Source organism: Notothenia rossii (genome assembly GCF_949606895.1).
Source record: "Notothenia rossii genome assembly, chromosome: 2".
NCBI lineage: Eukaryota > Metazoa > Chordata > Actinopteri > Perciformes > Nototheniidae > Notothenia > Notothenia rossii.
Window position 1 is genome coordinate 68,289,208 of NC_136904.1, and position 26,343 is coordinate 68,315,550.

Below are 26,343 nucleotides of genomic sequence, written 5' to 3' on the forward strand. Positions count from 1 at the left end.
AGTTCAGTAACATGGCAAGTAAAAGTGCTTTCTTCTAACATTTTGAGTGTGAATAATGATATGATAATGTAGGCTAAGCTTTATTTATTGAATTAACCTTTTAATAGAAATCTTTAAAATAAAGATACAATCTGAGGTAGTGTCTGTAGTCAAGGCCTCCCTGGAATGGTCTTTATACACCCAGCAAGTAAATCCCTCATCACAGAAACACAGAGTAATTTTTGTTTTTGTTGAATCTATAACAATTACATTTGAACTCTGGTCATAATTTATCCGGTCAACATTCCATTCAACTGCTTTTATAAAGTGTATTTTTACCCTACCAGTTATCTTGCTAACTGGCAAGACACTGAATGATTGTCGGCTCCACAGGTGTTGCTTGGTGGTTGTATTCAAACCAATGTGGTATTATGTGGCATCCAAATGCACTGCATCAAAGAAAAGGGGCAGCCAATTAAATGGACTGAATGATACATTTAGGTTTAGGGTTCTTTTTTATTTTCAAGCGGTTGCTAGTTGGGTTCTTTCACACCCTACTATTCCCCTGACTAAGCCATATAGTTCACTGACATGGTATAGGAAACATGAATTATATAGTCATTGTTTGCATATCTTTCTACTTATATATGTATTTATGTATGTGTACTTTATGTAAATTATTTATATCCATAACATGGTCACATACTGTAACCGTACACAAAACTTTTTTCCTGTTTTCGGTAGCTGCACTGTTTGTTCTACAGTATATAGTAACTACTGAGCAAACATTTAGTGGGGGCTCCCGTGTAGCTCAGCATTCACAGCTTAGAGATTCGTCAGATGTATTAGTCACAGGGTGGCATTCAGGCTCCCAGTATGACTCCTTTCTTGCCCACACACTTGGCTTCCAATATAATTTATCTATGTGATAATGCCTCATATCAGTATATCAGCAGCTTACAGCCTTTTACTGTAAAAAGAACATTTGAATGGTTACAATTATTTTAATTGACCTAACCTTTGTAGTCCATTATCACCAGCACGAGAGATTCTGCTGCTGCACCTGCATGCCAAACCTCTGAAACACCCCCAACTGTGCTAACCAGGAGCATTAAACGTTACCGCTCACACAGTACATTGCCAAAAAGAGAATTATAAATTCACTCTGCACGTTTCCACTATGTTTAGGAATACATTATCAAAATCTCCTTGGCACGCATTTCAAACAGTACTTTTATCTACCAAGTCTTACCCTCTAAGTCTTACCCTCTATATATATACATATTTATTTTTTACATTTGGCAGATAAACTTGAATCAGATTTACTTTTCATTGGATTTTTTCAATAAGTTTCCCAATAATTAACGAGACATATGGCATGTATTTTATGTTTTAAGCACTTTTTAAATGACATCCTTTCCTTTGTCGCTTGTATTTTCTTCTGGGGCAAATCCAGATGTTGTTTTCCACTTTTTGACTATTACTTTGTCATCAGTCAGTCAGAAAAACTGGTCACAGTTAGTCCAGAGCACTCAGCCACTTTATCACCTCCCTCTCTCCCCGGGGGAGCTCTGTCTCAGCCAGGCTGCAGGATGTTTACAGCCGCCAACTCACCTGTGGTAGCAATAATGCCAACTGCATTCAGACTGAATTTTCTCCATGCCTCCGGGGAGCATTTTATGTGAAAATGTTATAAATGAGGAAGCAATGAGCTTCTCCTAAATTAATTTTTTACCATAATAAAACACTCTCTAACCTGATGAAGAGATAAATGCAAACAAATGAGTGAAATAATAACGGAAGTATTGCTTATAGAAAAGGCAAAAGACAAATATGAGACCATAAAAAAAGGAAAGTAATGAAAGGTAACCTGTAGCCACATGCAACAAAAAAATGTGTAATTGAAAATTACGAATACATTGATTAAGTGAATGTTCAAGCAATTCAAAAGTCAGAGGTACTTTATTGAATTGTAATATGAAAAGAAAACATTTGCCCCCTTAATTGGCACAAAAAACAACAATTGTAAATCATTTATTTTTGCTGTGTCTTTGGGTTCCATATAGTTCCATCCAGTTGCATGCATAATATGTATTTGCATGTAATGACCTTCCCATTAAGCCTTTTCTAACATGAGACTTCGCAAAAGAAAAAGTTTGATGTAAAAATATATATATTTTTAAATGTCATCTTATCTTATTTTAAGGCTGCCTTTACAACATCTCAACACAGCTGAGGAGTATTACCTGCTCTGAGGCTTGTTATTGTTGTTTTTCTGTTGATCAATGTCCGTGTCTTTTAAATGAAAAACTACACTAATTCAAGTTGTGTAAATCATACATTAATAAACCTGTTTCTGAAAACTAATGCAGTCTTTGCAAAACATCACTCATTGCGTAGATGATTTTATATTCAATAATAGGTTTAATGCAGTGGAGGAAGAATTCTTACTTCAAACTTAATTGAGCTACCTTTGGGGTTGCCCTTTGCTGGCTGTAAGGCTTCACTTTTTTGTAGGTTATCGATTGTTGCACCTGGAAAAAACATTTAAGGGATACTTAGAGCGACTGAGCGAGCATTCAAATGTCGCCACAGTCAATGTCTGGCTCCTGTTGACATTGTGTATGTAATCATAAGCAATCAAGCTGTTTCTACATTTCTATTGTAGGCTGTCACATGATCAAGGTGGTCTTGGCTCTTTCGACTGGCTGATTTATTTTAATTATGCACCATGGTTACTGCCAGTTTACTGAAGGTATGGTGTACACTCCACATGGATCCACTAACACAACACCACTGGCTTGGATATTTATTCCCCCTGATGCAGCACACCCATGACCATGAGTCACCGTGACGTGGGTACAACAGAAAATATGAAAATCAAAAATGCTTTTTCTTAATCTAAAGTAATTGTTATGACAATGGGTCATTATGTCTATGTCTGTGGCAGATCGTTTTTCTACTCTGTGTGTGCATGTGTGTGAGATTCAGGTTCCGCCTGATGATTGGACCAGTTTGCTGGTTGCTGTTTCCTGATTGGACCACCGGTTGACATCATGCCTACTTGAACTGGAGCACACCAGTCACTCTCCCTCTTTCACCTCTCCTGTTCCTAACTGAGAGCCAGCACTTTATTGGTTTGGTGATTTGTATGTTAATAGTGTTTTCTCATAGGTTTTATAGCAAGTTTGATGGTGTAATCAAAATGAGAGAAATGTGAAAGTTGTGTTGCTCCGTATAGGCCTAACAGTAATGTATGATTTCTCTGAATATTCTACCTTGTCACTTTTTAATTTTTAAATCTAAAAGCAATAGTAGCAGTGAGACGCCATTTTTTATTTATTGTGAATCCCTGTTTTCTCACATTGTTTTTGTTAAGAATGTTGAGGGTTATTTTTATTTACAAAATCTTCGATTTGTTGTTTTTGTCTGAAGTGAAGTAAACTGCTGAAATTGAAGTTCTTCACATGGTGTCCCTGACCCTTTTGGTTATGTCTAGGTTTCCCTACACCGTAGACATAAAACAATTGTATAATCATTATTTCTGGTATTAAAACGAAAAGGCGAAATTCATTCTCTTTTGGTTCATCCATTTTTTCATCACATATTCTCAGTTAGACGAAGTGGGTATCGCTTTTCATGTTAACTACATAGGGCCGTTTCAATATACTAAACACATTATCTCAGGCCTTCTGTTTCCCAAGAAACCCTTTATGGGCTTTGCACACCAGCAGCTGACTGAAATTCAGACCCAGCACATAACACATTCTACTTTTCTTTTTTATTTCTGTCTTGAGGGAAATATCTGTCTCTTTACCTAAATGTCTCTTTGCTAAATGCTCCATATGCTCCCGAGCTAGTCTCAAACTGAGTCTGTCTGGTGCAGAGAACGTCCTGTGAGAGCAAACAGAACATTTTATGACTTGGCAGATGAGAAAAGTTCCGTCTCATGAAATAAGAAAATACTTTGTGTGTACTTTTAAAATGTGTGATAGGCTAAATTATCTTATTCGACCCTTAATGAAGTAGGTTTTACAATGAAATAAAGCAAGGGGTTGTATTTTAAAGATATTATTAAAGGACACATCTTAGTCCCCTATATATATATATCTGTCTTGCAATCAGCTTTAATTTTACCCTAAATATGTGTTTTTGCATTCTTAAAAAAAACTCAGATTTTCATTATGACCCCTTAGATATGTTTTTCTTTTCATCCACTTTCAAAAACCTATATTTTCTATTATTATCCCTCTTGATATGGTATGAATGATTTATTTTTGATATAGTTTTTTACCTCCATGTCAAAAAATCTCAGATTTTTCAAATGTTCCCCCTTAATATGATATGATTTATTTATTATATAGATGTTTTTATTACCATCCCCCTTAAAATGATATGATTTATTCATTTAATATGATTTTTTATATTTTTTCCCTCCACATAAAAAATCCTGATATAATATAATTATCCCCATTAATATGATATGAGTTATTTAATTTAGTTTATGTATTTTCTTTTTCCTTCATATCAAAATACAACTGCCTAAAGATATATGGTATATGATAAGTCATGTTTCTTTATTTTGTTTTATACTGTATTTTGAACAAAGCACATGAATAGAGAAATTAAGCCAAATAAATAAATCTCTCCTGCCTCAGAATTATTTTCTTTGATGTGTTTCTCATTCCACCTGCATGTATTCCCCCCATCCATTCTCCCCCTTCTTTCTACATCTGTCTTGGTACCTGCCTCCTGCGGAGCTGGCCTTGCCCCCTGTTCCCAGCAGCACCCCCCCACACCCTGACAGGTGACCTCACGGAGCATCGGTCACACACGGCTGGCTGCGTCCACACAGATGTGTCCCCACTCGTCCTTTTCTGTCCTGCATCTATTGACGTGGACCTCTACTGTCTCCCCGATGTTGCCCCTTGGGTTGTCGCCCCCTCTTCATTTCTAAGTCCTCTGCTGTCATCGTCCTCCGCATAACTTTTGTCCCCATAATTTCTTCTTCTCTGTCTTCTTGGATTTTTGCAATAACTTTTGATCTGCGCTGCTCGCAAGAAAATCCTACCGCCGTGTCAGCTTCTGAGGCTTTATTCTGTTCTGCCTCCCTCTCAATCCTTTTAATCTTTCTCAAATCCCTCCCACTCCTTTGCATTGTCTGTGTTCCCATTGTTTCCCGATTATTATGACTTTTCCTTAAGATCTCACTGCTTTCTCTCACCTGGTCTTTTGTAATCGTGGCTGCTTGGAAATGTTGTCCCCCTTTCTTTCTCTTTCTGCCCCAGTCCAAACTTTTGTCAATCCTAAAATGAACATTTGTTAAGGAATATAAAAGGACTTTTTCATTCAAATATGCATCTAAACCTGCATTGGATTGCACCTGTTTGACCTTTAACCTGTTAAGCATAGTGCCCCCGCCACATTTAACAACCTATTGAAGTGTCATACCCACTTAACGGGAAGAAGTTCAGCTAACTGACAATATGAACCACAGGGCTCTCAAGTTTTGAACAGAGTTCAGAGTGAGATTTTGGCAGCGGTGTTTGGTACTCCAACTTCTGGCTCCCCTCAAAGTTCCCATGAAGCCCTCTGTATCACGAATGTCAACGGGGGGGGGGGGGGGGGGGGGTGCAAGTGGAGTGCACGCGTCTCATACAAGCCTAGTTTGTTTACAAAATTGCGGCGCAACTTGGTGGCCGGTACCCTGAAAAGAAATCTCTGCGTGAGAAATACAAGGTGTGGCGTGTGAGTGTGTGAATGGAGTGAAATGCGAGACTTGAGAGCTCTGGAACCATTTTTACCGAAACAAAACACAACTCTAATGCCAAGCGTCTGAATTGGCACTAACTCACAGTAGAAATATGTTATACTTCATCGGATCTGCACAAACAAGCTGAGATTCAACATATTCCAATGGTATAAGTATCCTCACTGTGCGATCAAAACTTACGGCAGCGAAGGCCAGCAAATACAACACACAACTTCACTTTACGGGACCAAAACGGCAAATACGTCTTACCGTTGCTGTTTTCTGATCAAAAGTTGTGTTCAATGGCATCAAAACGCATATAAACGCTGCTGAAGGTTAATCCAATGCCTCTGTGTCACTTTGAAATGATTACTGATAATCCATCATAACATTTATGTAAATAAGAATAGTTTTCATATAGAGTGTGTGAGAGCTACGAGAGTGTATGAGAGCTTCCGGTTTTGGGCATTCTGGCTGCGCATCACTCTTATTCACCAATGGTAATGTTTAGATGGATTTAGGAACTTCCCCTCGATTCTATTGGCTCCAATGCTACGTTCACACCGGACGCGATGTGAATATTCGCTTCGCTCAAATCGCTCAAGTTTCACCGCGGCTTGCAGTTTGTTTTATCGCGTCATTCAAAACAGACATACCGTTGACGCGCCGCGCCGCACCGTTGACGGACAGTTGACGGACAGTTGACGGACAGTTGAGGTTGTTTACACTTCCATGCAAGACCGTTTTGGTTATTTCTGTCGTTGACTATGGAGGATATAACAACTATTGCTTCTGTGGAAGTCCTACAAACGTAGCAACAAACGCCGCTCTGTCTGGGTTCACAATGTAATCAAGCGTCACACACAGTTTGGTGAATAATGTTTAATCAAGGAACTGCGCCTGGATGACTACCATTTCCAGCGGTATTTTAGAATGACCTGTGTCCAGTTTGATGATCTTCTAGCTCGGGTTGGTGTCAGGATTTCCCGGATGGACACAAACTACAGGCGTTCCCTCTCAGCTGCGGAGCGCCTGTCAATATGTCTCCGGTAAGTAAGGATCAACAGCAGGACGTAGAGGGAATCCCAACGCTGATTGGCTTCGGCGAGAACGCGTCATGTGAATTTGAAGCCCAAGTTGAAAAAATTGAACTCTCGCATTTGACGCGGCCCCCTTCAATCCCCTCAAACGCATGATTCGCGCCGCGTCCACCGCTTCATGCGCGCCGTCGGAGCGAATTCGCGTCTGATCGCGTCTCTGCATTGACTTTACATGTAATCGCGCCGCCCCCAAACATCGCATCGCGTCCGGTCTGAACACAGCATAATGCTACGTTCACACCGGACGCGATGCGAATATTCGCTTCGCTCTAATCGCTCCTCTCTAATCGCTCTAAACGCTCGAGTTTCACCGCAGCTGCCGGCTGTGTTTACTCGCATCATTCAAACAAGACGCGCTGGCTAGGGAGCTACAACTACAACAAAATGAACATATTTTACAGTGATTAAATTGTAATACACATTTCTAAATAATGCCGAAGTAACAACATACTGATACCGGTTAGTAAAAACCATGAATTAATGCTTGACAAGTCTGCAGACAAGACGGCAGGCGAAAAACCTTTTAAAATGCTTGTTTTCTGAATGGAGATTGGGTCGACCAGGCTAAGCTAACGTTGTATATGCTCACTCCACACTCATAACAACGGCCTACAGACATAAATAAACCAGCGACTGTATTCGCCATGACACAGACAGTATGTGGTTTGTACTTGTTTAACTTCTGTACAGTTTCTGAACAGATATGAGGAGCTGTGATCTCTGTGTGCTAACTGCTAACAGCTAATGGCTGATGTTTTCTGGTTGAACGTCAGTGACGGCAGGCTGAGATTCTCAACACTGATTGGCTTCCGCAAATTTGCGTCTGATTGCGTCTCTGCATTGACTTTACATGTAATCGCGCCGCCCCCAAACGTTGCATCGCGTCCGGTCTGAACGTAGCATAACGGTTCAAAAGAGGCGTCAATCACCAAAATCGACCAATGGGTTCCATAGATATGGCAAATACAACCAAATGACCCCAGAAGTGTTTTTTTTGTGCTAAACCTCTCTAAAAAGGTCAAATTTAACTTGTTTTGCATCAATCTTGATACAGGGTACTTATTATATGTTATAATTTTGATCCCTAAAGCTTATAGTCTACTATCCCATCATTCAAGGGTGATTTTTTTTTGGACGGAAACTATAATTACATTTTTTTTACAATGTTCAATCTGAATTTACTTTAAAGTAAAAACATCTATATTGATTCTGACTTTTCCTACATCCAACCCAAAGGGTTATCATTGCTTTGAGAAGAAAGATTATTAATTTACCCTTTTGAGAAGTGAAGATAAAATATAGTCATTTGTTCTGGGCATGTCATTTTCGAGCCTGAGACTTGAAAAACAGGCTCAGGGCTAAACAGTTTAAGAATTGTGCAGAATGAAAAGTTTCTAAGATGTTTCAGAGAAAGGGAGAAGTATAACTTGGTCTAACAATAAAATTAATAATTTAGTCTAATATTTTACATCCAAAGGGAAAAGTCAAGGATATAACGCTTCAAGCTTTTTTTGTAGTTGCCACTCTGACTTGCATTTTTTTTGTTATTTAATTTAAATTAAGTTTTAAGTAGGAGGTAGTCATATCAAAGCCAAAATGACAATTATATGATAAGCACAACTGAAAATAGACCCCCAAAGCTACATCGAAATCCTATATACAAATGTAAAATATAATTTGATAAAACAAAACCAACAAGAGCAACTTCTTTTCAGATACATTATAGCAAAGAAAAAAATTGTGACTATACATTATTGATAAGTATCCTTTCTGTTGACATTAAGGTCAAAATTACAACATTGAAAAAGGACAGAATACAACTTGACGAAACTCTATAATCCCCGAAGGCCAACAAGTGCCTCGGTCTCAGCTGTGTGCATCACTTTTAAGTGTCCCCTGGAAACACTTTCTGTTTTTTTTTTTTACTTCTTGGAGCGTTTCATTTATGCAGCTCTTTAAGTAAACACTGCACATATTTTCTTCAGGTTGGTGAAGATGTTTCTTCATTTGCAGGTGTTTTGACACACAAGTGTTTTTATGTTTGAATCGTTAGGGTTAAGGTTAGGCTAACCCGTTATGAAACTGCTTGTTTCTCCCAATGGAAGTGTTTTGGGTGGGCCTTGTAGCACGTTTGCACCGTTTGACCACCAATAAGAAACGTTCAAATGTGTTCCTCTGGTCTTTACTATTCCAAATATGGTGTGGTTCTTTGTTCTATAGGGAGCAATGCAATGTAAAAAAACGATACCATAATAACCAAAAAAGAAGCTAAAAACTTGAAGTCATTATTGATCAAAGTGGAAAAGATTGTCTCTGTAGTCAATTTAGCTAAATAAAGTTAAGTTATTTAAAGATTGTTTTCCATTGTGAACAAAGCAATAAAGCTGAGAATCCCCCAGTTATATTAGCCACAATGTGGGTGTTAATAACCCTCTAGCTGTTAGAAATGGATTGCACAAACAGGGTAGTCAGACTCGTTATTTCTCACCCTCATATTAATACAGGAACACACACACACACACACACACACACACACACACACACACACACACACACACACACACACACACACACACACACACACACACACACACACACACACACACACACACACACACACACACACACACACACACACACACACTATCCCATTAAGTAACACAAACACGCATGCACACACTCCCTCCAACCTTGCTACAACTGGCACTTTTCTATAATGAATACTTTGATGCCAATTTTAACAGCTGCCTGTGGTGGTGGTGGTGGTGGCACGGAAGTGTAATCTGATGAACAAAGAAGACAGGCTTAAGATGTTAACCTCCACTGCTCGAGTAAATATCCAGTGGCATAAACACAGCCCCTCTACCAAGCAAATATTGAACCCCACACCAGCGTGCCTAATTAAATAATACCATTCGGAACCCAAGGCACTTCATTGCTCAGACTTGGATTTGCATTTTGGGGAAAAAAGGCACTTCCCCCAGTTCCCAGGTAAATATTTTGGGTCTGTTCTATGATGACACTCTGTATTGGCATACAGAAGGCACACTAGTAGGAGTTTAAACATGATAGTTTTTAATATTTGTGTTTCACTTCATATGAGTGGTATTATTCTCAATCCCATCAAAATCTACAATTCTTATTCTTTTACATATAGATGTATATGTTTAATTAGTATTCTAGCATATCTTCTCATATGTATGCAATCATGCAAAATTGTATTTGTATGTCAGTTGTGTTATGTGATTTATGTAAGGTTTAGACCCCAGGAAGGTTAGCTGTTTGCCATCAGCCAATAAAAAAATCATTTTATGATATCGTTTTTCTATTTCGAAGTTTGGCTTCAGATTCTAGTCAGAATTAGCTGTCTCCCAGTAAGGTAGTGCACTTAAAATATTGATAGTATAGAGTAAACTTAACTGAATGTTCTGACCCTGCCTGCTAGAGTTTGGACACCCAGTTTTTTGCCTGCCTCCTGATTGATGCATCTCTTGGTTTTGAGTAGCATTAAGCTAGTTAGCCCAATATAAAAACATGTGCTTATGAAAGGCTATATAAACATACATTTAACAGTTTACCTTTCCCCTTGCTATTTATCTTTTTGGCTTTGGAAAGACCAACAACACCACCCTTAAAACGTTCTTCTACAGCACAATGCCAAAGGGTGGGACAAAGTCATTTGTAAAATGAATCTCTACTGAACATTGTAAATAAATGTGTAATTTCCTTTTACCCTTATTTTTAATTCGGCCTTTTACCACCTAAGGAACATTGGCAGACTCCGACCGTCAGTCTCGGAGTCGGTTGCCGAAACCCTAGTGCATGCTTTTGTCACCACCTGCTTGGACTACCGCAATGGTGTCCTGTTGGGGTTCCCAACAAAACCCTGGACAGGCTCCAGTATGTCCAGAACTGTGCCGCTAGGGTACTCACACACACAAAGCCGTGGCAGCACATCACTCCCACCCTCATCCACCTACACTGGTTGCCGGTCAAGTCCCGCATATCCTACAAAGTCCTCCTCCTCACCTACAAGTCCCTCCATGCCCTTGCCCCCCAGTACCTATCGGACATCCTTCACCCACACGCCCAACCCCGGAACCTGCGGTCCTCAGACTCTGGCCTGCTTACCACCCCCTGCACCAAACTGCGAACCTTCGGGGACAGAGCCCTCAGTGTGGCAGCCCCCACCCTCTGGAACGCTCTCCCTGCGGAGATTCGCAACATCCCCACACTCGACGCCTTCAAAAGGGCCCGCAAGTCCCATCTGTTTGCCAAGGCTTTCGGCCCCTAAATCGATCTGTTGTTTTGCCTGTCTGACTTTTTGTTTTGTTATGTTTGTTTTTTGCCCTATTACTTTTAAAGCGACCTTGGGTCCCTTGAAAGGCATTATATATATCCAAGCTATTATTATTATTATTATTAATTGTGTCTTTCAGAATGCTGAAGCCCTGCTAAAAGACGCAGATCCTGCCAGAGTCCAGCAGGAACACATGAAGAGCCTAAGGGGTAAATATTAAATAGACTGATTGGGGCACAGTTACTTTACATCATTAATGTTTTAGTCACTGTTTACTGTTGTGGTATTATGTAAATAAACATACTAAAACGTCTCATAACTTTTTTCTGACTGTTGTGGCAGATTAATTAACCCCTTTCATCAGGGGGGGTCTGTGGTACATTTATTACCTTGCAGCAATGTTCACAATATGACAGGTGTTTTTTGTCCCTGATGTTCAGGTAATCTTACCCAGGAATCGTAGAAAGGGCAAGAGGAGATTCATACAGTACACCCGGGTATAAATAGCTACAGTGCTTAAGATAAGAAGTGCCTTTATACATACACTATAGGGGGATTACAATTTGACGCAGCAGCACAAGGGAATTAAGTTATCAAAGAAACATTTCCATAAATACTTATACATCCAAAACAGTATCTAATGTGTAGCCCGGGTGCAAATAACATTGTTAGCTATGGACACCCGGGTGTAAATAGCATTGTTAGCTACGGACACCTGGGTGTAAATATGCCTTCAATTAAACTGGACTTCTTGAACATGTGTGCACGTCTGTATTTGTCTCATGCATCTAAGGCTCATCTTGAGTCTCTATTAGTGAACATTTAAATGATAATTATTGTTAGGGTGGGACTTTCTTTTACATGTCTAGAATACATTTAGCTGCTGCCCATGTTCTTTGCAGGACATGACAATACTCCCTTGTTGTTATTTCTGTCTGCATTTCCAAATTGCTATCTACTGTAGGTAACACACTGACTATGGATTAGTACCGTATATAACCCCAATTCAAACAATCTGAGTTATCCCTATAACCATATTAGATAAGAAGACTCTGATTTACAAAAGGTCACCTTCCAGCTTTGTGGCATTTGCCAAACACTGTATCTTGGAAATAGAGAGAGCCATTGTTTGTGATTGTGAACCTGTTGGGTGGGGCATGGGTAAGTTGTGGGAAAATGGTTGGAATTACTGTAAAATACTCCCAGAACTCAACTTTTCCAATCATATATTCTCTCTCAGATCTGCACCAGGAAGACAACTGGCGAGCAGCAGCACAAGGTAACCTTTCTCTAGTGTGTGTGTGTGTGTGTGTGTGTGTGTGTGTGTGTGTGTGTGTGTGTGTGTGTGTGTGTGTGTGTGTGTGTGTGTGTGTGTGTGTGTGTGTGTGTGTGTGTGTGTGTGTGTGTGTGTGTGTGTGTGTGTGTGTGTGTGCGTGTGTGTCTAGCGCACCAGGCGGCCATATTGTGAGGGAGTAGAGAATAGCCCAGCCCTCAGCATGTGGCAGGGTTCAACGGGAGGGGGTTGATGCGGCCGTGCAGCACCACAATCAGACGCCTGAGTAACAGGCACCGTCTGAAGAGAAGCCTTTAATTTCTCTGCAGACTGCTGAAAACGTTCTGTGTTTCCCTTTTAACGGTGATGTTGCCAACAAAACACTGTTATGTTGGAGTTTATATAGTGATACTGATTAAACTCAAGCATAATGAAACAAATATATATACTTGCTTGGAGCCTAGTACTTGCACTACACTTTAATCCTGTTTGCTTAAGGCTAATGACTGTTTGCAAAATGAACAGGCCGTGTGCGTTTGGTTGTAGGACATTTTAAGAGTTCAAAGGATGGTGTATTTTATCTTTCCAAAGCCAATAAGATAATTAGTAAGGGAAAAGGTATTCAGTTAGCTGTGTGTTTATCTGTTTTAAAATTAACTAACATTAGCATGTTTGGCAAACTAGCTTAATGTTACTATTCACAGATTTAAAAAAATACCCATTCACCAACAATTGATTGTGTCCATGGATAACACTGAGAACTGTGTAATGTTCCAATCCACAAATGACGTTGTGCTAAAGACATTTAAGCACAAACTCACCTACTGTTAAAAAATAAGGAAAGCAATTTGAACACAACAGACAGAAACTGTATATGGGATTTAATATCCTAGTCTCCAAGTGTTATTCTTTTCAAATACACACGTTTAGACTGTAGCATGTCCTCATCCTCTTCTCTTTTATTCTGTCTCCCACTGTCTGCATTTGTTATTTTCTCATACCTGCGCTAATGGTGTACTTGAGCTTGGCTGCAGTGTTTGTGTAGTTTGTCCTCTATCCAGGTCTCCATGGTGGAGAGGAGGTCATGTGGCTTGACAGTGCAGCCTTCTTACAGTGCGGACTTTTTTATGCTGTTTTTCTATTTTTATTTTCTGAAAACTTCGAGCAGCAGCTCCTTTCCATTAACCTATCACTGGGACAGTTATTCTTCGTAAATAGACGGAGGGTTTCAGCCATATTTCAATATTTTTACAACGACCTCAGTCTTGCAGTAGCTTGGCCTAGCAACAGCTAAAGCCTGGTACTGCATGCTATTTAGCTTAAGCTAGTTAGCAGCAAAATGCCTCCGTTCTCTACAGATGACCTCCACAAACTTCTACAGAAGATGGCCGTGTTGGAAATGAAAATGCAACGGTCGGAAGTTAACGTGGAAGTGAATGGACTAGGTTGGAATGACACCACTTTACCAGTGTTGCAAAAGAATGGACAAAGGTATGCTAACTCAAAGCTAGTTAGCAGCTACAAGGATTCCAAGGAACAGGAGGGCTGTGTACTGGGTAATACATCTACAAGTGGTAGTCCTCCCTCAAACTCTCTGGGTGCAAGGCCGAAGAGTAAATCATTTCCATGGGATTTGGGAGGACGAACAACAGGCAGAGCCCAGCGCTCTGAAATGTGTGATGCGACCGGCTGGCCTGCATTGTTATCACCCAGGAACAGTGTTGGGTGTAACGCGTTACAAAAGTAACGGAGTTACAGGAATATATTACTTTTTGCTGTAACGAAGTAATGTAACGCATTACTAATGAAATTTGGGTAATATATTACCCGTTACAATTCTCAGTAACGCAGTTACACAACACATTTTAACCCGAAATTAAATGGTGTTTTGTTTTTTAAGAATTTACAAATATCGCGAGACATTCCGACACCAGAGAAAAAATGTGCGGGTAGATTAATAAACCTGATGCATTGTTTACTATTGGGTTAAGATGGCGGGAGGAACTTTTGAGCGATGGGTGTTCTCACATTATTATCAGTTCATTATAGAAAAAGATAAAAACATAATAGTCAAGTGCAATCTATGTTCGTCGGCAGCAAAGGAATTGTCTACATCAAGAAATAGCACTAGCAACTTAAAGAAAGACCTGGACCGGTGCCACGCTAACACGAAGTTATTCGAGAGATCTGCCGGCTCGGAGAAAAGAAAATATACAGAAGACGTGAGTGGAGGCACGCCGAAGCAACACAAGTTAACATTCTCTCGGTCTTCTATGATTCTGGAACCCCGAGAAGTTAAGAGACTCGTGGCAGAGTATGTTGTGGAAGACATGCAATCTCTGTCAACTGTGGAGTCGCCGGCATTTAGAAAACTTGTCAGCAAAATCCCTGTCAACACCACCAATGACAAGGTAAGCTAACGTTGCAATAGAGACCTTTTAATACAGTAGATTACTGGGCCATGCCATGCCGAGGCTGTACTACCATGTTAGCGACCAGCGACGTAATTGTAATGTTGTTATTTTGTGTGTGTGTGTGTGTGTGTGTGTGTGTGTGTGTGTGTGTGTGTGTGTGTGTGTGTGTGTGTGTGTGTGTGTGTGTGTGTGTGTGTGTGTGTGTGTGTGTGTGTGTGTGTGTGTGTGTGTGTGTGTGTGTGTGTGTGTGTGTGTGTGTGTGTGTGTGTGTGTGTGTGTGTGGACTCACATCTTATTCCACTCTTTGTACATGGTTAGCTTAAATGTTATACTGCTGCCTGGTGGTAAAAAGATGCATTGCCTATACATAAGCACCTATCATTACAGTAATATTACCGGTATTTAAATATTATTTAGCCCAGTTATAAATGGAGCATTAGTTTATTATCTAGCATGACTTTAATATCTCTATCTTCTTAATTTTCAGCAAGTGTTGCCAGATAGAAAGACATTTGCCAAAGAGTTGGATAAAGAATATGCTATCATGGAAAAGGAGCTGAGGAAAACCATCGATGACCAGGATTATGTGTCAACAACGGCAGACATATGGAGTGCTAACAACAAAAGTTTATTGGGGGTGACTGTGCATTGGATCGATGCAGATACCTTGAAACGAAAGAAGGCTGCGATCGCTTGTAGAAGATTTAGGGGTCGACACACGTACGACGCAATAGCAACAGAGCTGGAGGACATTTTCTCTCAATATGGACTTACCAACGATAAAGTGACTGCATGTGTGACGGACAACGGGAGTAACTTTGTGAAGGCGTTCAAGGAGCATCAGCAGCGGCAAGTGGAGTCCGATGAGGAGGAAGATGAGGTGGATGGCGATGGTGAGGCAGACTTTACAGACCTTCACATTGTGCTTGCCGCCGCCAAAGATAAGAATGCCCAGGACGGGCTATGTGTACTGCCTTCCCATCATAGATGCGCAGCCCATACACTTAATCTAATTGCAAACAATGAGGTTGATAAATGGCTGTCATCTAACGTAGAATCTAGAGCTGTGTATCGTAGTGCTACAGCCAAATGTTCAGCGTTGTGGACGAAGGCCAGCCGCTCTACAGTCGCATCAGAGTTCCTGGAAGAGGTCAGTGGTAGAAAGTTGATTGTTCCCACAGTAACAAGGTGGAACTCATACTTTGACGCCTATTCTCAGATCACAGAAATTCCCCTCACTGACATCAATAATATCTGCACACAATTTCAAATGAAATGTATGAACGACAGGGAATACCAATTTCTCAAGGAATACTGTTCCATTATGAAGCCTTTCACAGTTGCACTGGATATCTTACAGGGTGAGGACACTTGTTTTTATGGAACGCTTCAACCAACACTAGAAGTTCTCGTGGGAAAAATCTTAGCAATGAAAACTGGCCTATCAGCAATGACCACTGGGCTGCCTGAAGTTATTGTGGGAGCAATCAAAACTCGATTTGCCGCAATAATTGACTCCAAGGAAGCGCTGCTTGCCGCTGTCTCACTGCCTAAGTTTAAGCTGCGTTGGGTAAAAGAAGAAGCCAGAAGAGACAATATCAATATATTCAAATTTCTTTATTAGGATAAACCCCATCAAGATACTCCTCATGTCAGAGTGTCGTTCCCTAACAACACAAGAGCCTGCAGCCCTCATGCCCGATGTCCCTCAACCTGCTGCTGTTGCCTCCAGCGAGGAGGATTTTTTTGCCTTTGACTTACAGCCCGTTACCACAGCTGATGCGCCCATGTCTGTGGAAACAGAGGTAATGTCTTATTTCAATTCTGCCCCTACGATGGAAAGTCTGCACCAGTTTCCAAGAATTAAAAAAATCGCACTCCGCTGTAATGCCCCAACGCCATCCAGTGCACCAGTAGAAAGACTTTTCAGTCTTGGAAATCTTGTGCTCACCCCAAAACGCAACCGTCTCGGTAATGGAGGATTTCAACGCCTTCTCCTGATGCGCTTCAACCGTCATTTCAGTCAAGGCGGTAATGGAATAGGCCAGCCCCCCACCATAGAAAAATAAGTAGGCTATAGGTCAAGGCTTTAAGGGCTTTCATACTTAAATGTATTTTACGAGTATTAATCGGCTGTATTCTACCTCTGTTTTGGCAGTAACAGGTTTCCTGTTTATTTGTTTTATTTTCAATATTCCAATGTGTGTGTTAAATATAGTGGAGCTTCATTTGTTTTGTGAAGTATTTCCTACGAGGCCTTTTTTTGTATTTAGATTTGACCAGACTTTGTTTGGTAGCCTATGTTCTAGGCGTTGTTTGGCAAATAGCAGGGCTCCTATTTTTGGCCTATGTTGCATTTAGTAGCAATTTTAAGCAATGTTTGGCTTACATGTTAATAGTGTTGGACTGAAAATGGCTGAGCCGTAGGTTATTCCTTGAGGCATAATCCTTTTCGTATTTTTTATAAAGCTTCTTCTTTGTCCACTCAATACATTTAAACTTCTTGTGCTTGGAACTTGAATTAAATAAAAGAAAGTAACAAAAAGAAAAATATATTGCACACCTTGTCATTTCATAATGTTATAGATTTCATTATAGTGAGCTCTAGCTCTATTGTATTTAATATATATATAGGCCTAGACTTATAAATATTTACAGTATCTCTACTATAATTGACTAGACTTTGATCCTTTGTCTGCTTTAAATACGTTTCTAAGTTGTTAGTAGCCTTAAGGGCCTACACAGTTGTTGTGCTATACCACATTGCCCTTCACTGGATGTATAATGAGCTGCACTAAACTACATTTTAGCCTTTCAAATAACTAGCCATTCTTTTGCGGTTATTTTGGTGAAAGTAACTAAAAAAGTAACTAAAGTAGTGTAACTCATTACATTTCAGAGACAGTAATATTGTAATGTAACTTATTACTTTCAAAAGAGAGTAATAAGTAATATGTAATATATTACACTTTGGAAGTAACTTGCCCAACACTGCCCAGGAAGAGCGCCTCTTCAACCCCTGTTCCTACTAGGAAACAGCCATGGACAGCTGCTAAAGGGAGAACTACAAACAATCCTCCTAAACCACAGAGTGTGCCAATCCAGAACAGATAGGCTCCACTGACACAGAACCGGAGATCTCTTTTTGATGACCTGGATAACCTATCCTCTTCACACAGCAGCGTAAGGACCAACAGCTACTCCAAAAGTAAAAGGCTAGAGGGAAAGCTAACGACTGGGCCTGAAAGTCTGATTGTGGGTTACTGCTGTAAGAGATGTAAAAAGTCTGTGTAGTAAGAACAACACCAAAGTACTCTGTTTTCCCAAGGATATGGTCTCTGACTTGGCTGAGAAGATCCTGCATATTGGGGATGAACACCCGACTGTGAAAAATATGGAACTGCACATTGGAACAAAATATGTTGTGAAACAACAGTCAGAAGTGCTGAAAGAAGACTTTAAATGTCTGTTGGAAACTGTCTGCTCTCTAAATGCAGAGGTGTTCATCAGTGGCCCTCTACCGCCAGTCAGAAGAGGAGTGGAGAGATTCAGCAGATTGTTTGCACTGAACACCTGGCTTTCAACTGTCTGTATTGACCATTCTGTCAATTTGATTGACAACTTTAACTTTTTCTCGGACCGCAGAAATCTTTGTAAGGCAAATGGAGTTTGCCTGAAGAAGTCATGAGTGAAATTGTTTATCTCTAACGTATTCAACTGCCTACGTCATCAATCTGTTCCCTCTGCCAAGGACAAGCAACAAGAGGAATCAAAACAAGAGAAATACAATCAGAAAACCTTGCCAACCCTGCGATACGCAGGGTTGGCAGCATGTCCTTTACCCCCCGCCCCTCAACGACGCCCACCAAAATCACCTCAGAGACGCGCACCATCTCCCCCGTCTTCATCACCGTGCGTACGTCAACCACCTCCCCCCCCTGGCAGTATGTCCTTTACCCCCGCCCTTCAACAACGCCAACCAAAATCACCGAAGCAGAGACGCGCACCATCTCCCCCGTCTCCATCACCGTGCCTACGTCAACCACCTCCCCTCCCTTCAAGAAAGCATCTGCAGTCTCCGAAACCTGATAAGAATGTGTGTGTACAAAACGCAACAAACTCTTACTGATATGTGCTGGGTCCAGGCTCAAGGGCGTATGGCACTCTCAACTCTTTCCAGGACATGCTGGGGCCCTGCCTGCCTGTAGCTTTGTCGATATCTGTGTTGATAGGTAATAGATTAAGATCGGTGAATCAGCTTAGAAACAGGAAGTGCTCAAACATTTGTGTGAGTTTATCAAATTTAGCAGTGATTCCATGTGAGCCACAGCTTGTCACAAAAAATCTTACTGATATTGTATCTAACACACTTAAACTAGCTTTATTAAATGTCTGGTCTTTGGCAGGAAAACATTTTTTAATCAATGATTTTATCACTGAGCACAATCTCGATTTTATGTTTTTAACGGAAACTTGGATTGAACAAAATAACAGTGCAGCTGTTCTTATCAAATCAACCCCTCCCAACTTTAGTTTTATGAGTCAGGAAAGAATGCATAAGAAATGGGGTGGAGTTGCTATTTTGTTCAATGATTCCATTCAATGCAGGAAGACATCTTATGGGAACTTTGCTTCTTTTGATTATGTGGCTCTTCAGCTGAAATGCTCCTCTCGAGCTCTGTTCCTAAATATTTATAGACCACCCAAATACTGTGCAAGCTTTTTTGATGACTTTACTGAACTGCTGTCTATAGTGTGTATTGACTTTGACCGTCTAGTCATTTTTGGTGATTTTAACATCCATGTTGACAACCCCCAGGACAGAGGGGCTAAAGAACTGTGACGGAGCCCACGCACAATAAGGGGGACACTCTGGACTTAATTATCTCAAAGGGTTTGAATATCTCTAAGGTTGTGGTGACTGATGTTGCACTCTCTGATCATTCCTGTGTTTTATTTGAGAGCTCTATTTCTGTTCACAAAAATGTTCAAAAAGAGGTAACCACAAAGCGATATTTAACTGAAAATACTAGGGAAATGTTTACTCAGAATTCTTCTTCCACACTTGCTCCTGCTAACTTCTCAATAAATGAGCTAGTAGATCATTTTAATTCAAAAATTAAAAATGTTATAGATGCCATTGTTCCAACTAAGGTAAAGGAAGTGACTGGGAAGAAAATATCTCCATGGAGAAAGGCCATGACCGTGAGAGCAGTTGAGTAATTTCTTGCATTTAAATAACTGTTTCGATGTGTTCCAGTCAGGCTTTCGTCCAAACCACAGCACTGAGACTGCTCTTGTAAAGGTCTTCAATGACATCCACTTAAACACAGATAGTGGCAGAACTTCAGTGTTAGTATTATTAGATCTCAGTGCTGCGTTTGACACTGTTGACCACAATATATTACTCGACCGACTAGGTTTGAATCCTACTTAAAGGACAGAAAAAACTTTGTTCTATAGGTAAATTCACATCTTAGTTGACAAATATGACATGTGGGGTACCTCAAGGCTCCATCTTGGGGCCTCTTCTCTTTAACATCTACATCAGGGATGGGCAACTTTGAGGATAGTGAGGGCCAAAAAAAAATGTCCTCACTACCAGAGGGCCACTTCGTGACCATTCACTTCCATCGGCAGGATACTATATCCACAACATTTAAATAGCCAACTTTAGCTACTAATTTAATTAAAATAACTAAATATATATAGGCAATAAATGTTTATTGTACCAAACACCAACACTGAGTTTAACAACGAATATTCATCTTTGTATTGTGTTTCTATGCTTCCCTCACATTCCATACATAAAACCAAGAACATATGCATTTTTCTGAACTTCACCCACAGCTGGATCAGTAAGCTATACATCTTAATGAGATACTTGTGGCCTCTCCTGCTGCTGCACAATAGACTGAATGTCAATATCAACATTTGTACATCCGATTTGCATGAGATGGAACAGTGTCTCATCTGTCAGTCTGTTTCTCTCCCTTGACTTGATGTGCTTCATCATAGAGAAGTTGCTCTCGCAGATGTAAGTGCTGCCAAACATGCTGGCCATTGAGAGCGCAAAATCCCTGAGGAGTGGAAAGCGGGACTCGGGTAGCAGTCTCCAAAAGGAAATTCCCCTCTCCTGGCGCTTTGCTAGAAAGGGGGCTGACTGTAGTTCGCACATTTCAAGCTGCAACTCAGGGGGCTACTCGATGATTGCAGCCGAGAGGGGGTTAGTGAATAACTCGATGCGTGGCTGCATGGTGTGGAAATCTTGAAAGCACTTCTTAAACTGCTGCTGCAGTGTTTCTATGTCGGCTCTGTACTTGGGTAATGTTTTCTCACATTCGGGGGCATCTTTGCGCATCTCTTCACATGACGGGAAGTGCGCCAGATTAGGACGGTCGGCTGAAAATCCGTCTTTAAACAGAGTCAGTTTAGTAACAAATGCGTTCATGTGCGCATATAGATCCGACACGGTTTGGCATCTTCCCTGTAACCGCATATTCAGGTGATTAAGATGCGAGGTAATGTCCGCAAGGAAAGCCATGTCGAGAAGAAAATCTGTATTCCTGAGTTTTGCGCAGTACGCACTTGTATCACATTGGATGGTGTCCTCCAAGAACACAGGGATTTCTGCTCGTAGCGAAAAAATCTCTCCAAGCATTTTCCACGGCTCATCCACCTTATCTCTGTGTGCATCTGTAAATCACCGTACGTGGCGTTCACTTCATCCAAAAAGGCTATAAACTTCCTGTGATTGAGAGACCGGTTCCCTCCTCGAATGAGATTAGTAGTCTTGGTAACTAAATCCATGACATGGCTAAAATTCATTGATTTGGCACACAGAGCCTCCTGCAATATCAAAACGAAATTTGATTTAGCCTGATTTTTTTTTACAAAGAATGCCCACATTCAAAACCATTAGAATAGCTAACAATAATGTTACCCACCTGATGTATGATGCAGTGCAGTATTGGACAGTCAACGCCACTCTGGCGGAGGAGGCCGGCGAATCCAGTGCGCTTTCCTTGCATTGCTGGCGCACCATCGGTAACAACAGCTGAGAGCTTGTGAAATCCTCTGTGCGCACTTACAACATTTTCAACAGCGGTGAAAATATCTTGTCCTTTGGTAGTGCCATGCAAAGAAGCCAGTTTCAATAACTCCTCGTGCACTTCAAATGAACTGTTAATGGCCCGTGTGTAGATGAGAAGCTGGCTCACATCAGTCACATCAGTGCTCTCATCCAACGCTAAGGAAAAGTATGCACAGTCATGCATGACTTGTTTTACCTTTTGTTCGACATGATTTTGTATATCAAATAGTCTTCGTGTCACTGTCCGACGGGACAAAGAGACGGTTTCAAAGTTTTTAGCCATGTTGTCATCTCCGAATGCTTTAGCTATCTGGACTGCACAACTCTTCACCATTTCGCCATCAGACAGGGGCTTCTTAGCTTTAGCAAGCTCAAGGGAAACGGCATAAGACGCCGTGAGAGACGATTGCTGTGTAGTCGTGGCTCTGGTAAAAAAGGTCTGCTGCTGGCATATTTTCCCTTTTAGGTCAGCAACGATGGCGACTCTGGCAGCTCCTGTGTGCTTTTCATATTTGTCTTTATGGGTGCTGTTGTAGTGGCGACTTAAATTGTAGTCCTTCATTGCCGATTTAGTTTCAAGACACACCAAACACATAGGTTTGCCTTTGAATTCTGTAAACAGATAATCTATTTCCCATTTTGGCTGAAAGAGACGGTTTTCTAGGTTCAGTTTTCTTTTTTGGGCGCTCATGTTTCTTTTCCCGCTAACGGAGGAAAGCCGCGAGGTAAACAGAAGACAATATACACTTGGCTGCAGGCCTCATGAATTTGTGGGGAGCGCCCTCTAGCGGTGAATATTATTAATTACAAGTGGGGTCTGGTTCAAATGATTTGCTTGTTTACAACTGTGAAACCAATATATTTTTGTAAATTGACTCGCGGGCCGCACAAAGTGAGGGCGGTGGCCACATGCGGCCCGCGGGCCGCCAGTTGCCCATCCCTGATCTACATGCTACCACTGGCTCAGATAATGAAAAACAACAAAATAAGGTACCATAGCTATGCGGATGAGACACAAATTTACGTAACAATTTCACCAGGAGAATATTCTCCAGATTAAACACTGACTAAGCGCATTGAACAAATAAATGACTGGATGTGTCAGAACTTTCTCCAATTAAACAAAGATACAACTGAGGTAATGCTTTTTGGAGCCAAGGCAGAACGTATAAAAGTTAGCGCTGAACTTCAGTCTGCAATGTTCAAAACAGCAGATAAAGACAGAAATCTAGGTGTAGTCATGGACTCTGACCTGTGTTTCAACATTCACATTAAAACAGTTACTAAATCAGCCTACTATCACCTAAAGCATATATCTAGGATTAAAAGACTAATGTCACAGCAGGATTTGGAAAAACTTGTCCATGCTTTTATCTTCAGTAGACTGGACTACTGTAATGGTGTCTTTGCAGGTCTCACTAAAAAATCTATTAGAAAGCTGCAGCTAATTCAGAACACTGCTGCTCGAGTCCTCACTAACACTAAGAAAGAGGATCACATCACTCCTGTTCTGAAGTCTTTACAATGGCTTCCTGTGTGTCAAAGAATATATTTCAAAAATACTGCTGCTGTTTATAAAGCACTGAATGGTTTAGGACCAAAATGCATTTCTGACCTCCTGCTAAATTATGAACCATCCAGATCTCTCAGGTCTTCAGGGACTGGTCAGCTTTCTGTACCCAGAGTCAGAACTAAACATGGAAAAGCAGCATTTAGTTATTATGCTCCAAATATCTGGAACAAACTCCCAGAAACCTGCAGGTCCGCTGCAACTCTGACTACTTTTAAATCCAGACTAAAGACTTTTCTTTTTGCCGCTGCTTTTAATTGTAACTTTTATCCATGTATTTTTTCTTTTAATGTCTCTTTTATTATATTTTCTTTTTAATGACTGATTTTAAATGCCATTTTCTTAATGTCTTTCATTTTTTGTAAAGCACTTTGAATTGCCTTGTGTTGAAAGGTGCTTGTGAGCCTCTCCGCTCACACAGGGTTCAAATCAGGACGGAAAGAGCAGGTTGGTGAAACACAGGCGTTTATTAACTCCAAACAATAATATGCGCGGGTCTCAAACGTTGCCCGGGTGGGAAACTTCACAGGTCCTTTGGCGACCTTCCAGGATCCCGCCTACTGCATAACAGAACAGAACCAGGTTACGACATGCTTTTCTTCCTGCACTGATTACCTGATTCCGATCAGCTGTCTGGCCTCCGGCCGAGCCACTCCCTTCACTCCAGCAGCCAGCGCCCAAACCACACCCCGCTGCCACATACCCCCACCGCCCGACTCAGGCCGGGATCCCGCCGGCCGCAAGCTGACTCTCCCCTCCCCCCTCCGCCGAGCGAGAGAGGAAATCAGCCACGACCATCCGGTTACCCGGCCTGTGGATCACCTTGAAGTTGAAAGGCTGTAACGCCAGATACCACCGAGTGATCCGAGCGTTGGCATCCTTAAGGCGGTGGAGCCACTGGAGCGGGGCATGGTCCGACCAGAGGGTGAAAGGGCGCCCCAGGAGGTAGTACCGCAGGGCGCCGACCGCCCACCGTATGGCGAGGCACTCCTTTTCCACCGTACTGTAGTTCACCTCCCTCTGGGCGAGCTTACGGCTAATGTACAGTACGGGGCGGTCGACCCCCTCTACGTGCTGGGACAAAACGGCCCCCACCCCACTGTTCAATGCGTCGGTCTGCAACACAAAAGGGAGAGAGAAGTCAGGAGAATACAGAAGCGGCTTACAACAGAGGGCTTTTTTAACCCTCTCAAACGCTAGCTGACACCTCTCCGTCCACTGGACCGGATCTGAAGCACCCTTTCGGGTCAGGTCGGTCAGGGGACTGGTCAGCTCCGAAAAGGACGGGATGAACCGCCTGTAGTAGCCGGCCAGCCCCATGAACCTCCTGACCTCTTTTTTCGTCTTGGGCGCCAGACAGGCTGAAATGGCGGTTGTTTTCTCTATCTGTGGCCGCACCTGCCCGCCGCCCAAGTGGTACCCCAGATACCGTACCTCCCTCCGTCCAACCGCACACTTCTTCGGGTTGGCCGTGAGCCCCGCCTGCCTCAGGGACTCGAGCACCGCCCCCACCTGCTGCATATGCTGCTCCCATGTCTCACTGTGAATGATGACATCATCTAAGTAAGCAGCAGCATATGCAGAGTGGGGACGCAGCACCCGGTCCATGAGCCGCTGGAAGGTGGCTGGAGCTCCGAACAACCCGAAAGGAAGTGTGATGAATTGGTATAAACCATACGGAGTGGAGAAGGCCGTTTTTTCCTTAGACTCTGGAGAAAGGGGAATCTGCCAATAGCCTTTGGTTAAATCCAGCGTCGTGTAAAAGCGAGCAGTGCCTAGCCGATCCAGGAGTTCGTCGACCCGGGGCATTGGATAAGCATCAAATTTGGACACCTCGTTCACCCTGCGGTAGTCCACACAGAACCGGATTGACCCGTCGGACTTACGTACCAGCACGACGGGGCAACACCAGTCACTGGTGGACTCTTCTATCACTCCCATCTCTAGCATAGCCTGAAGCTCCGCCTGAACAATTTTCCTCCTGTGTTCAGGCAGCCGATAGGGCCGTGAACGAATGGCCACGCCCGGGGGCATTTCTATGCGGTGGTGTATGAGAGAGGTGCGCCCTGGCAGCGTATAGAACACGTCGGCAAACTGCCTTTGCAACGAAGCAACGTCTGCTCTCTGGCCCGGTGAGAGATTGTCGCCACAACAGACCGGGGCTAATTTGTTGCTTTTAATGACCTCCGGTCCCAACTCATCTCTCTCAATCACCGTGGTGGCCAGAGAAACCGACGCCCCCTACCTCCATGCTTTCAGGAGGTTAAGGTGGTAAATCTGTGTTGCTCCCCCCCTGTCAGAACGCACCACCTCATAATCTACGTCCCCCACTCGTCGTGTGACCACGAAGGGTCCTTGCCACTTGGCGAGTAGTTTAGAGCTAGAGGATGGGAGTAATACAAGCACTTTATCTCCCGGTGAAAATTGTCTCAGTTTCGACCCTCTGTTGTACAGGCGCTGCTGACGTTCCTGAGCCTGGAGCAAATTCTCCCGTGATATCTGCCCCAGTGATTGGAGTTTTGCTCGCAGGTCCATAACGTACTGTATTTCGTTCTTACTGGTGCTTGGACCCTCCTCCCAGTTTTCCTTAAATAGGTCCAAAACACCCCGGGGCTTCCTACCAAATAACAGCTCAAAGGGAGAAAATCCCGTGGAGGACTGGGGCACCTCCCGCACTGCAAACAACCGAGGATCTAGCCATTTATCCCAATTACGGCTATCTTCGTGAACGAACTTACGAACCATGTTCTTTAGTGTTTTGTTAAACCGTTCCACCAGGCCGTCGGTCTGTGGATGGTAAAGACTAGTCCGTATTGAATGGACGCCCAATAGTTCATACAGCTCGCGTAGTGTGCTTGACAT

General features: G+C 42.1%; 1 protein-coding gene across 1 annotated transcript; it reads right to left on the reverse strand.

Annotated features, from left to right (window-relative positions):
* Positions 1-21,233: 21,233 nt before the first annotated feature.
* On the reverse strand, positions 21,234-22,846 carry LOC307028170 (general transcription factor II-I repeat domain-containing protein 2-like). Its single transcript, XM_079662971.1, has 2 exons — positions 21,766-22,846; positions 21,234-21,667 (listed from the first exon to the last, which is right to left on the reverse strand). Exons 1-2 carry the CDS (start codon positions 22,600-22,602, stop codon positions 21,320-21,322), a joined length of 1,185 nt encoding a protein of 394 aa, XP_079519097.1. The 5' UTR covers positions 22,603-22,846; the 3' UTR covers positions 21,234-21,319.
* Between the last annotated feature and the right edge of the window lie 3,497 nt (positions 22,847-26,343).

Bases quoted from the DNA above. Each gene is read 5' to 3' on its own strand.
- LOC307028170 (XM_079662971.1), bottom strand. From the start codon at position 22,602: ATGAGCGCCCAAAAAAGAAAACTGAACCTAGAAAACCGTCTCTTTCAG. The intron at 21,668-21,765 runs GTGGGTAACATT...TTGATATTGCAG, and splicing joins TGCACTGCATCATACATCAG to GAGGCTCTGTGTGCCAAATC.